Source organism: Mustela nigripes, chromosome 4 (assembly GCF_022355385.1).
Source record: "Mustela nigripes isolate SB6536 chromosome 4, MUSNIG.SB6536, whole genome shotgun sequence".
NCBI lineage: Eukaryota > Metazoa > Chordata > Mammalia > Carnivora > Mustelidae > Mustela > Mustela nigripes.
In genome coordinates, this window is record NC_081560.1 from 5,409,263 (window position 1) to 5,422,944 (window position 13,682).

At 54.6% G+C, this 13,682-nt stretch overlaps 1 protein-coding gene across 7 annotated transcripts in view; it reads left to right on the top strand.

Annotated features, from left to right (window-relative positions):
• Window positions 1–8,519: 8,519 nt before the first annotated feature.
• The window catches only part of WDR86 (WD repeat domain 86), a 28,318-nt gene continuing 23,155 nt past the window's right edge, over window positions 8,520–13,682 (top strand). For 2 of the 7 annotated variants that reach the window (XM_059396080.1, XM_059396084.1), the window contains exons 1-2: window positions 9,228–9,408; window positions 9,603–9,867. In XM_059396080.1, the coding sequence (XP_059252063.1) occupies window positions 9,645–9,867 (223 nt within the window). In that variant the 5' untranslated portion in view covers window positions 9,228–9,408; window positions 9,603–9,644. Of the gene's footprint in view, window positions 8,606–9,212; window positions 9,409–9,602; window positions 9,868–13,682 lie in introns of those variants that run through there. The other 5 variants (XM_059396078.1, XM_059396077.1, XM_059396081.1 and 2 more) reach the window with 5 other exon arrangements.

A 13,682-nucleotide genomic window follows, 5' to 3' on the forward strand; every position in this document is an offset into this window, starting at 1 on the left:
CCGAGCCTCGGAACCGAACACGGACGCGCTCCGAGCCTCGGAACCGAACACGGACGCGCTCTGAGCCTCGGAACCGAACACGGACGCGCTCCGAGCCTCGGAACCGAACACGGAGAAGAGGTTTGGACTGGAAGTCTTGGGTTCTCTATGTTTTGCCACAACAAACACAAAGGTCTAGCTCCTCGTCCCTGGGGTGGTGGTTTGGATAGGAAGGACCCTCCCCGGATTCTAGAGCACCCTGGGGTGCTCCCTGCCCCCACCGCCCCCACCTGGAGAGTTGTCCTCTTGTTCTCCATCACCTTTGGCTCCCGAATGCTGAGGGACTGGAAAGTGCACGAGGCGACATTCCTTCCGACACAGGAGGGAGGGACTTGCACTGCAGTCTGTGAACCCTGGACATGGAAAGTGAGCATTTCTGTAAACAGGCTCTTGGCTCCCCTGCTGCCTGAGGCTAAGCCCCTCTTTGGAATCAGTGATTGAAAATGCCCCAAGAGTCCTTGGCAGCGGCTCCATGGGGGGCCGGGGTCCCTAGAAACTGAGACCAGCCCCTTGCTCAGGGTGGGAGGGGGGAGCAGGCTGAGCTGTCAGGGCTGAGCACCCTGGCCTCCGTCCATGTGAGCCCCAGCATCCCCCAGGACCACCTGGCCACTCTGGGTGGAGCAGAGGGCAGGGACCCGGAACACTGAGCCATCAACTGGGAAAGAGGGTCCCATTTCAACCAGATTGGGTTTGGCCTTTGTGTAGGACTGCTCTCTTTGGGGATCAGAGTTCACTTGGCAGGAAAACACACCCACATCCACTCTTCACCCATCTGGTCGGGCCCCCAACATTCAGAGCAGGGAGCCCAACCACTTGGGGCTGAGAAAGTTGTCTCCAGTGTCCATTTCCCATAGAAGATTTGGGAGGCTGCCCTGGGTTCCAGACATGGGGAGCATGGAGGTCACAGCTGGGCCCAGTCCGCCCAGGACCCTGGAGATTCCTGAACCTCATGGACAGAAAGGGCAGCAGGAAGAGGCACCCCCGCCCCCCCAGCAAAAGGGGCTGCTGGGCGAAATCCTTTCCCGAGGCTGGTCACCGTGAGGGGCACCTCCAGAGAGAGCAGCCCTCCTCCCCAAACCGAGCGAGCATGCAAATGCCTCTTTACACATGAGGGGGCTGCACACCAAAGCCAGGGGGTATCCGACCTCTTCAAAAAATAAGACAGAAAAAGTCTGTGAAGACATCTTTGGGATTTTGAAAAAGGTAGAAGAAAAAAATGTGAGGCCAGGATAACGTTAGCATCCACAATGTGACGTGGGGTACATGGTCCTGATTCTTTGCTAGGGCAGGCCTCCCAACTGGGCCCCAAGCAAGCAGGGAACAGTGTCGGTGCCATGATGCAGGGTCCAAAAGATAAAAAGAAACCACTTTCCCAGGAGGAGCCCAGCCGTTCCTGGGACTTGGGCCAAGGGGAAATTTCTTCCATGGGTCCTCAGGACCTTTGCTGCAACCCACAAGCAGCATCCTCCACACATCCGCCTTGCAAAGAAAACAAGTTCCCTAGGACTTCGGCTAATAATGCCCCATAGGGCTGGGCTGATGGGATCAAGCCAAAGTAAACTTTCTGTGGGGGCGAATGTTTTCGCATCACTTGTTTACAGAGGGACCTTTGGCTCATTCTCAGTGAATCTAGTTGGGCCGTTAAAGCGGGACCCAGCCATCCTTCATTGTCAGTATCCGCGAATCGCACAACGCAGCTAATATTTATTGAGCAATTACTATTTATTTATTTGTTGAGCAACTACTAAATATTATTGAGCAATTACTATGCCCCAAACACTGTGCTAAACCATGTGTACATGTGATGAGCTGGGTATGTTATTCTCGCGCTTTTATAGTTGAAGAAATAGATTTTAAAAACTATCATAACTTCCCAAAGTTGCATCATGGTCGCAAAGGATGAGAAGTGCCCCCAACCGTGTGATCCCAGAGCACGCTCCTGACTCCTGCCTCTGGCCCCACCACAGTGACCTTCCCGTCTCTTTCCGATGAAACCTGTATGTGGGTCATTATATACAACTGAAATGGCTGTGTGGAGCTGAATGTCAATATTTTCTTTTAAAACAGTGCTGGTCAGAGACCCATATGACCCCAATGGGTCATATTTCTCTAGTTTGAAAAACACGAGTCAGCAAAGACCTAAGGAGATGTGACAGACAATGTAGACTAGCTAACAGTCCCTGTCCGCTCCCCTGGCCTGTTCTCACTAACGCATCTGGGAAAGCCAGCTACACTTTCCCCTGACTCTGTTCCACAGACACAGCCCCAGGACACAGCCATGGGAAAAAGCTCTGGGCAAAGAGATGAAAGTCAAAGACTGTTAAAATGACTTCCAAAAAGCTATTTGCTGCCTTGATAAAATGTCTCTTTTCCCTGGCTTCCTGTCTGGAATGAAGATGTGATGCCAGGAGCTCAGGCAGCCTTCTTGTAATCATGAGAGCAAAGTAGAGAGACTCTGGTTCCAACCTCATTAAGCTGCTAAGCAAGCTGCTAAGCAAGGTTAGAGAAATTAAGCCCTATTTATTTTGCCAGGATTAATTTTACCTTTCTTTCTTTTTTTTTTTTTTAAGATTTTATTTATTTATTTGACAGACAGAGATTACAAATAAGCAGAGAGGCAAGCAGAGAGAGGAGGAAGCAGGATCCCTGCTGAGCAGAGAGCCCTATGTGGGGCTCGATCCCAGGACCCTGGGATCATGACCTGAGCTGAAGGCAGAGGCTTTAACCCACTGAGCCACCCGGGCGCCCCTTGCCTTTCTTTCTTTCTTTCTTTCTTTCTTTCTTCCTTCCTTCCTTCAAGATTTTTAAAAAGATTTTATTTATTTATTTATTTATTTATTTAGAGAAAGCACAAGCAGAGGGAGGGGCAAAGGGAGAGGGAGAGAGAGAATCTCCCTGCTGAGCAGGGAGCCCGACACAGGACTCCATCCCAGGACCCTGGGATCCTGACCTGAGCCATAGGCAGATGCTTAACCGACTGAGCCACCCAGGCGCCCCAGGGTTCTATAAATCTTGAGAATATCTTCTCTGCCCTGCAGCCAGTGGGCTAATAGTGTGATATCTGTATTCAGAGGAGGGAAAATACATGACTTAGTATGTATCTGTGGCCTCCTCGCCTTGTTGGTTGCTCTCCAATCTGCTAACCTTCCTGTCGTCTAAGCCACTGAGTTTGGGGTACTTCCTGATGGCAGCCACAGGCAACAGATCCTGGAGGAAAAAGTCGCCCGTGGTAGAGAGTGGGAAAACGGTCAAGTTCCAGCCATGGCCAACGGGAATGAGGTGTCCACTGAGTTGGAGTCTTGAAGGACTGTATTGTTGCTGTCATAAACAATTTTAAAGTGATGCAGAATGCAAATGTCACTGGAGAGAGTTGTTTCTAGAGCACTGGGCATTTGGATACACACCAAGATTAAATCTCAAAGTGCTTGGTGGAACCCAGGACTTTCTGTGAACAGACTAAAGACCTCACTGGAAACAAAGTTTAGAGACCGATTTTGTCGATTGCTACATGAAAACATCAGTTGAATCCACAAATGGTCCAGGTCTTTCATGTGAAATTTCAAGTGTATTTCAAGTACTAATGAGAAAAGAATGAGAGCATGAGACCCCAAACTCTTGGGATGCATAAAGTTGGGGGATTTGGAGGACTTGGAAAACCCCCAAATCCATCGAATCTTTAGAAACCCTCCCTACTCACCTGAGAAAAATGTTTTTCCCTTGGAGCGTCTGGGTGGCTCAATCAGTTAAGCGTCTGCCTTCAGCTCAGGTCATGATCCCAGCGTTCTGGAATCAAGCCTCACATCAGGCTCCCTGCTCAGCAGGGAGTCTGTTTCTCCCTCTGCCCCTCCCTCATGCCCCTTCATGCTCTTTCTCTGTCTCTGAAATAAAGAAAATCTTAAAAAAAAAAAAAAAAAGAAGAAGAAGAAGAAGGTGCTTTTCCCTTGAAGGAGAAGTGAACAGTGTTCTTGCTGAACCCCTCACGGCTGCCTGCCCAGTGATGGGGTTTCAGCTCGTATGCCTCGGACTAGAGGCAGAGATGCAGAAACAAAGCAAGGAGAGAGACACCAGAGAAATTGCAGGATTTCACAAATTTCCATCATCAGAAGTCGGGAGAAGGTGGGAATGGATTTTGAGGAAGCTTGACCAAGAAGGAGGAACACAGTTCTAGATCCAATTGAGGGTACAGAGAACACGATCCCGTGTTTCACACACTGACTTGGGGACTGTGTCTGTGCTCTAACAGCTTAGTGGACTGGTTGATGCCAACTGACGGCAATGACATGACCCAGAAAGGCTGGTAGGAGCCCTTGCATTAACACAGAGAACAGGGTTCTAAGACTGTGGGAGACAGGAATGCTGAGTTGCACCCCCACCCACCCACCCACCCCTCACAGGCACCCTGAGGGCATCCATTTGACTCCAACCGCCCCATCTTGCCACAAGGAATAAACTGGTGACGGATGTTCCAGAATTGAAAAGGCTCTCTCTATGAGCTGCCGGGGAATGCTAATAGGAGGCCCTGTGATGGAATGGTCTGGTTTCCGGGGGGGGGGGGGGGGGGGGGGGTGGGGGGGGTGGAGGAGCATCTGCTGGGAGCTACAGTGGGTAGGTCGGTGGGTAGGTCGGTGGGTAGGTCATTTCTCAGAGTGTAAGGCAGGTGCGGAGGAGCTTGGTTCTCTGGGAGCTCTGTCACCTTCCAAGATCTCAGGCTCAGGCTCATTAACAGGGATCTCCTGGCGTTACATCCGTAAGCAATCCTCTGAAGTTGCCCTTGATCTGCAGGGTCAGGAAGGTGAAGAGATGCCTGTTTGGGGCCAGCATGTGAGAGAATCGCACAATTCCCAGACCTGGTACTTTGTGGAGTGGGAGGACCACTCACCTGGAGGAAGACGCCTGCCACAACTTCTTGCTAGTTTTTTAAAAGTTGGACCTTCGGTCATTTCCTCAGATAAAGATGCAGGGGGAAGGTAAATAAATAAACTTCATTTTTTTTTTAAGATTTTATTTATTTATTTGACAGGCAGAGATCACAAGTAGGCAGAGAGGCAGGCAGAGAGAGAGGGGGAAGCAGGCTCCCTGCTGAGCCAAGAGCCCGATGCAGGGCTCGATCCCAGGACCCTGAGATCATGACCTGAGCCGAAGGCAGAGGCTTCAACCCATTGAGCCACCCAAGCACCCCTAAACTTCTTTTAAAAAAAGATTTTATTTATTTGAGAGAGACAGACAGCAGGAGCTGGGGGAGGGGCAGAGGGAGAAGCAGACTCCCTGCTGAGCAGGGGACCTGAGCCCAAAGAAGACACTTAACCAACAGAGGCCTGGGCTCCAGTCCAGCCTCTGCTCTGCTAGCTGGGGGAGCCTGGGAGAGTTTCCTAATGTCTCTGTGTCTCCACTTGTCCGTGATAAGAGGGAATGTAAATAGGACGTCTTCAAGAGGTTATTAGGAAGGGGCGCCTGACTGGCTTGTTGGTAGAACCTGCAACTCTTGGGCTCAGAGTTGTGAGTTCAAACCCTACTTTAAAAAAAAAGAAGTTATTCTGAGGATAATGAAATAAGACCTATAAAGCACTTGTAACATGTTCCAGCATATTCTAAGTGCTCAGTATATATTACTTATTGGGAATAAAGTTTAGGGTGTCCACAGTCTCACCTGGCAGAGATAGGACCCAGAAACTAGGGGACCAGCAATGAGTCATGGGGACAGATGACACATATGTCAGTTCTAGAAACAAGAATGGCAGCCTCTGTCCTTTCTTTTTGCTTGCTGGGTCACATACATCTTTAAAACGTTCTTCTGTTTATAGGTGATATAGGCTTTGGTGTTTGATTTTATTTCGTCCACAGGTTGGAGGATATTAAGACAGTATGTGGTTGAGACGTGAATGTACTCAGAGTTCTTGGACTCAGAGACCGGCCACCCTATCATGTCACTTCAGAGCCGGGTGCATTGTCCCGCGTCGGAAATGGGGCAGTGCGTGCGTGGTTCACATGGGGCGGTCACTGGAAAGCAGGGCGTTTGGGGACCGTGACCGTGGAAAGAAGGGTGTTTGTGTGTGAGCGCTGGGCAGCCAAAAGAAAGACTGCGGTGACCTGAGGAGCCATGGCTAGTGCGGCTGAGGCAGAGGTCAAGGGGCGCTGCTCACAGCAGAATTAAGCTCAATGTAGGCAGTTAACTTTTCTCTCCTTGAAAGTGAAATCTGGTGCCAAATCACACCAGGAAAAAAGCTGGAGCCAAGGTCAACTCGTAACAGCATCCCACGGACCCATTCCATGAGTTCCAGCTGCTGAGAGCCCCGCATGTCCCTGGTTCTTTCCTCTAATCTGGATACTCATCTCTTCCTTCACTTGAGACCCTTCTGATAAATCCCCTTCTCCTGCAAGTTTGCTGACTTCAGTTTCTTGTGCCATGAAGAATCCCGACTGACACTGGCTTGCTCCCCGTCTCCGCTCCCAGCAAAAGAAAGGTGCGCAGTCAGTGGCACAGCCGGCCCTGGCTTTCACTCCGAAACACACAAAATTCATGTACAATACCCATAGTAGGATTAACAACTCCAGTACGAATTAAACTTGGCTTCAGAACCCTTGCAGAGGACAAGCAAATGCATCATTTTGTGGGCAGCTAGAAATCTTCTGGAATGAGTGAAAGCAGATGCTGCTAAACCAGCCTCCCTGGTTGTCCCTCCTAGTCTCTCTCTCTCTCTCTCTCTCTCTCTCTCTCTCGCGCGCGCGCGCACACACACACACACACACACACTCTTGCACACATTCCAACCAGGATGCCTTGTTGGGTCCGATGAGAATAAAAGTCACTGGCGAGAGGGTGCCCACAAGCCAGCATGTCTGAGATCTCTGTAGGGAGCAAGAGACAGGGTGCCGGCTCGCTCGTCTCCATCCACAGAGAAATGCACTTAGCAAGGTCCCACAGATCATCATGACATTCAGGGAAAAGCCCTCTTGCGAGACCTTTGCCTGAGATTCCTTTCCAGGAAAATTTAGTGGGATTAGAGGGAAAGAAACTGCCACAAGCCTTCTGTGTCTTAGGTGCAGAGGGATGGCCCCTGCTCCTCTCAAGCTACTGATTTGCTTGCATTTGTGCAGACGGATCATTTAGACCTGAATGTCCCACACACTGAGCGACTGTCTACTTACCCTCCCTAGGCCTCATTGTCCTCCTCAGCAAGATCAAAAAGAGAGTATTTAATATGAGAAGTTGCTGTGAAAGTTAAATGTTATTACACAATGTGTAATTGTGCCTGTCTTATTGCTGTCCCTGGATTATAGTGAAATAACATAAAGATTCCGATAGCGTAGGATTTCTTGTTTAGTATTTGGGGAGGAGAAAATTTGTAGGAAAGATTTCTGCCAGCCCTGTAAGTCGTTGCTTTCTGTTAGGACAGGGCTGGCGGAAACAGAAACCAGGTTTTACCTCTTCATTATCGGATGCAGGCAAGAAGCTGGGGAGCAGTGGGCATGGGTGGGTTAGTTTCAGGGAGTGATTTGCCGAGAGCTGTTAGCAGAGCTGGCCCGAAACCACAAGCCGGACAGGGTTGTTGCCTGCACGATGAAAGGGCCGGAGGCTTGGGAAGGTTTCTTGGTTCCAAACAGTCCTCCGTATGCCTTGTAAAGGCTGAAACCTGGAATGGAGGGAAAACACGTTTCCCTTTCTTTTTTTCAACAGCAAATGGTAGCTCAGAAATTCCCCTTCATGAATTGCGTGGACTTCCTGTTTCAGGTCTGGATGGACCCCGTCCTGGGGGCGGAGAGGGTAAAAGGGATCAGACCAGGACCCCGAGGGTAGGAGCCACCAGACATCCCTGGAGCAAGGGTCTTCTGTCTCCTTTGGATTTTCTTCTGAGCACCTGTATGGCCCAACTGCCCATGGGTCTCATACCTAGATGTTGCCATGGCACCTTCAAGTTCGCAGGTCCTAAAAAGAACTCGGGATCAGCCTGTAGGTGCATCTCTGGACACATGTCACCAGCCTCCCTCTGCTCTGTCTTAGCATAGTGCAGACTCCCAGACTCCATTCCTGCCCGCAGGCTCCCAGTTTCCGAAGAGAACGCCTCTAGAATACTTCACCAGTTTCCGACTTCCTCTCTCCGGCATGATCACACCCGCCTCCCGCCTCCTATCAGGCCACCTCCACAATCCAAATCCCACTGCGTCAGGGCCCCCTTCCTTCCACCCTTCACCGGGTGCCTTCTTCAACTTAACTGCAAGCTGATTCCCAGGATTAGGGAAAGGGTGCATTTCTCTGGTTTAGACCCTGGGAGAATAAATTGTCCCACGTACTTTGGGACCCCATTATGGGGTTTTCTTTGCGAGTCTGGACATAGCCACTGGGAGAGGGTCTGGCTTTCCAAAGCGACCTTGTTCCCTGGCCTCCCCTCCACCCCGCCCCTCGGGAAACCCTGCTCCCTTTAGGACCTGGAGGAACCAGCGTGGGGGGTGTTACCCCTCCCCGCCCCCCGCGAAGCAGGCACCGGAACGGCTCTAATGGGAACCAGCAGACATTCCGGGAGGGCTCACAACCCGGGGTGTGGGATTCCTGTAGAGACCTCAGTGGACCGTGAGAGGCGCTGGGATGCGATGGGGGTGGGGGAGGTTGTCGAAAGACGGATCAGTGGGTGGGGGCCCCAAACCCCCAGCACGAGGAAGCGGGAGCGGGTCGCCTAGGACCCCGCGGCCGCTCACAACCCTGAGCCTGACCTCTCCGGGAAGCCCCATCGCGCCGCTCTTCCCTCGCTCGCCCGCCGCCACCCCACTTGCGAATCGGGGCGTATGTGTAATTTCCCAGCGAGAGCGGACTAGGAGCGCTCTGCAACAAGGGGGCCGCCCCAAAGTCCCCCGAGAACCTCTCTGCCAGCGTCCTTAGGGCTGGGAGCCTGGAGCGGCACAGACTCGCCGGGTCGAGGCGCGCAGCCGCCAGCCCGAGTCAGCTCCGGGGCGCGCGCGTCTCGCCCCACCGGACCCTGCGTCCACCTCCCCCGCCTCGTCCCGGCCTTCGGTCGCCGCACGGGGCAGCGGGGACAGCCGCACGTGCGCGGGTTCCCGGCGTCCCCGGGGAGGGCGCTGTGCCCGCGCGCCGAGGAGGGTCCGGAGCGCCGGGTGCCGGGGTGGGGCAGCGGGGTGGGGGCTGGGGCGCCGGCCGGAGAAGTGGGAGGGGACAGGTTGGGGGGTGGTCTCTGAGGAGGAGCCAGGCTGGCTGTATTGTTCCACACTCGCCGCCCCCAGCGCGCGGCGCCCGGCCGCGGGGCGCTCTGCTTGCCGGGGTCCCCCCGCCGCCGGACCCCGCGACGAGGCCCGAGCCTTCCAGCGCGCGGGGAGACGCCTCTGCCCGGGGGTCCCGGCTCCGAGCACGGGCCCGCTCAGGTGGGGCGTGGGGAAGGGAGGAAGCCGGCGGCGACGGGCCGGGTCTCCTCCACTGCGGGAGCGGGAGGTCCCCGCGGGCCGCCCCCCGCAGCGCCTCCCCGTACCTCCCGCTCGGTCCGCGGGTCCGGAGGCGGCGCGGGCGGCGCGGGAGCGAGGGCCCCCGCCTCACCTCCGCCGCACCCCGTGCCCCGCAGGGTCATGGCCGCGGGACGCCGCCGCCGAGAGCCGCCGCGCGGATGCCGGGGCGCCCCTCCGTAGCGGGGCGCAGCCTCCTCGTCTCCCGCCCGGCCGGCCGCATGGGGGGCGGAGGGTCGGCCCTGAGGGTCTGCGCCGACCACCGCGGGGGCATCAACTGGCTCAGCCTGAGCCCGGACGGGCAGCGCCTGCTGACGGGCAGCGAGGACGGCACGGCCCGGCTCTGGAGCACCGCGGACGGCCAGTGCTGCGCGCTCCTGCAAGGTACACCCTCCCGCCGTCCCCGCGGTACGCTCGGCCGCCGCACACCTCAGCCCTGCGGCCCGCCGGCCCCTGCCCTAGAGCCCAACCCCGCCCACGGCGGGGCCCTCGTGGGGGAGCGCTCGTGGGGACCCAGCGTGCGAGCGGCCGAGCGCGCGCGGGGTGGGGTGCGGAGCCCGCGGGGCCGGGGTGCCCCGGCTGCAGGGGTCTCCCCTCACCTGTCCGCCCGGTGCAGGAAATCACTGCAGTCACAGCGGCCTTAAGACTCCCCCGGAACCGCACCTCCGCGCACTCCCCGCGCTAGGCAGCGCCTTCCCCCGTCTCTCGCTGCCCGAGTGGCCTTCGGCCGGACATTTCCTCCAGGAGCCATTGTCACCACCGGCGCTTGCGAGGTGCGGGCGGCACCGAGCACGGCCGGCCGTGCCCGGTCTTCACACTGCTGTTAGCCCAGTCGTGCAGACAGGGAAACTGAGGCAGGAAGTAAGTTGTCACACAGCCTGTGGGGGGTTGAGTTGAAATCTGAACGCCCCCTTCCCCATTAAAAAGCAGAGCCTTTCTGCTCTGCTCTCTTGTGCCTGCCTGTTTCTTCTGCTGGAAAATGAAGGGGCTGGGGGGGGGGGGGGTGGATCAAAGTTTCTCAAAAAGGGGTTGTTAAACCAATTTAGTTTATCTGGAAACAATGCATGGCAGGAGGCACACACAGTAGGAGTACATACTGTTTGGGGTTTGTTTGTTTGTTTGTTTTAGATTTTATTTATTTATTTGATAGACAGCCAGAGAGGGAACACAAGCAGGGGGAGCGGGAGAGGGAGAAGCAGGCTTCCCAGCCGAGCAGGGAGCCGGATGTGGGGCTCCATCCCAGGACTCTGGGATCATGACCTGAGCTAAAGGCAGGCTGAACCACCCAGGCCATCTGACATACATACCGTTTTATGAAAGTTTCACAAGTGCCTACATACGGGTTTATATTTGTGTATTGTCACTGGAGGTGGATGGCTTTCATACCCTGGGCCCCTGTCACATGTCTGCAGGCCAGGGCTGTGAGTCCCTGCTCCAGCTCAACCCCTGGTGTCCCCTGAGCAGCGGGTACAGCCCCTTGGAGCACAAGGTTCTGCACATGGTTATTTATCACCGCCTGGTTTTTTTCCACCACAATCAGCAAATCCTGGGTGGCCTCCCCAGGCCTTCCAAGTCCTGTAGGCACAGGGAGTACAAGTACAAATCAGCTTCACTATTGGCTGATACGGACTCGATTGGTTTTGTTTTTTATTTTTTAAAAATATTTTATTTACTTATTTGACAGAAAGAGAGCACAAGCAAGGGGAGGAGAAGAGAAGCAGGCTCCCCACTGAGCAGGGAGTCTGGGATTATGACCTGGGCCAAGGCAGACACTGGAGCCACCAGGCACCCCGACCCTATTGCTTTTAAATAAAAGCAGTTATGGTGGATATCTCACAGCCCAGAGATGCATTTGGATTGGCCGTTACTTGAGGCCGGGGGTGATAAAGCAGAGTCAGTTACAAACTAACACATATTCCTCTGGCTACCCCCAAAGTCACCCCCAATGTCACACAGATTGACAGGCACTGAAGTGAGGCTGGGAGATCTAAGATCTGCCCAAAATTTATAATCCAGTTGTAGTGCTTTTCCAAACATAAGACTCATCTGGCGGGCTTTCAGAAACATGAATTCCCAGGTCCCAGTTCCAGTGAGGGCCCTGGTGTACGACTCCAGAATTCGCGTTTCTAACAAGCTTTTGGCTGGATCTGATGCACCCTGACCCCAGGGAGCTCCCGGGCCTGGTGTCCAGTGTGGGAGCCTAGTTCGAAGGTGGGTGACCCCCCCAGTCAAGCTCCCCGCTCTTCCAGGGTGGTTCCAGGTGGGCATGGGACTCTGTACCCAGGGTCTCTCCAGAGCCCACCCTCCTGTCCAGCCCTGCTCCGCCATCACCTCCCAGCTCATGCCTGGCAACTCCCCCTCCCACCCATTTTGGTGGCCCTCACAGTGGCTTGTCCCCTCAGGACACCAACCCCCATGTCCTGGTGAGGCGGTGCCTGCCCCTCTGGTGGCCTGCTTGAGAGCCGTCCCGCTCCAAGGAAAACTATCAGATGAATCCTTGCTGCTTGTGTCTGTCAGAATTGCTTCTGCGGCTGTAAGGGTTGACAGGAGTTACCTTTCCTTATCCGGAAATCGCACTATTACACTCAACTTGAAAAAGAGTCTTTTGGGGCATGAGATACTCCTTGCGTGGCCCCCAAGGAAAGCAAGGTCTTGCCAGCTCTGCCCCCAATAAGATTTGTTTGTATTAGTGAAATAATAACCAGTGTCTTAGCATTTGTTTAATATCCTGTATTTTATTAATATCCCTCAATACACTTACTTCTTTATCCATTATAATTAATGCTCAAAACTGTGATGTGGGTAGAGCCGACACGGGTCTATAGACGGGACTAGGCAGGCACAGATCTCTTTACTGGCACACGGAGTGTACGAAGTGTTTTCTAGATAACCTGGCCTGTGAGGTAGGTTCTGTTGTCTGCACGCCCTGAGACGGGAGCTGTTATGGGACTTGGCTGAGGTCACACTGAGGGATTGCATGGACAGCTTTGCCCCCTCTGTGTGGCTCCGGCTTGCATCAGGACAACCTACAGATCTGTGGGGCTCTCCTGACCCCCCACTCCAGGCTCTTTCTACTCCTGTTGTGGAAACTGCCAGATTGGGGTGAGTGCCAGCGCCTGCTGCAGCTCTGGGCCCCTAAGAAGGTTCTGGAGAAGAGCCTGTTGGCAGGGGGCCAAGCCTGGATTTCTGGGGCAGCGTGGCCGGTGTGCGCAGCTCCTGCCGGGCATTCTCCTTCTGCCCTGGAGCTTCTTGCTCTGCTCAGCTCCCCCAGGGGGCCAGAGGCAGTTAGGGGGACCCAAGGCTTTTCTGTGAATCTTGCAGCATTTTGAAAGTTGATGTGCAGTAAAGGAAGAACAGCCCTTGTGGGTGGTGTCTCGGTGGCCAAGTTGTCACCCTTGGTCCTGGGGAGCAGGCTGAGTCACCAGGGCCCCCCAGCTTCCCTCCCTCGGGGGCTTTCTTTTTTCAGTCCGTGGGACTGGCTTTCATGTGTAGGCTTACGGCCCAATTACTCTGTAAAGGGAAGAGTCGCATTTAATGGAGTTAACCCCTCCCCCTTTTTTCCTTATTCCTTGGGTACCAGTCATTCAGCGCACTCCGCCGGCTCAGTGAGATAAGCAGCATGTCCCAAGATGACCGTCCCCATCCTGAGCTGTTCCCATGTCGTAAGGCACCGGCCTGAAGGTTCCAGCCCACCGCGGCTGTGCCACAAGCGTCCTTGTCTTCTAGCGGCGTCTCCCGGCATGGTGGGGAGCTGTTTGTTTTCAGTTCCGTGTGAACAACCGGCACCTCCTGTTTGCTGGAAGCCTGCTGGTGCCTGTCGGTCCCGATGACCCCTGACCCCTACCCGCCACAGGGAGGGGGCAGGGAGGCAGGACAGGCCGTTACTAGTCGTGAGCCCGGGCTCTGGAGCTGGGCGGCTTGGGCTCAAATCTCATTACTTAAGTTCTCACGCCTTAGTTTCTTTATCTGTGAATTGGGATGATAAAATAGTCATCCGGTCTTACGAGGTTATGAGGGGGTGGGAAAACCGGTCAGTAAAGAGCTCCTGGCTCCTGTGAGTGACCTTGTCCTCCAGGCTCACATCCACAAGCCCAGCCTGAGCCAGAGCATCTCCTTGACGCGGCGCCCGGCCAGCCCCAAACTCTCCATCCTTTGCTCCTGAGGCCCGATTCCACCATTCAAGGCTGGGAAGGGCTAGC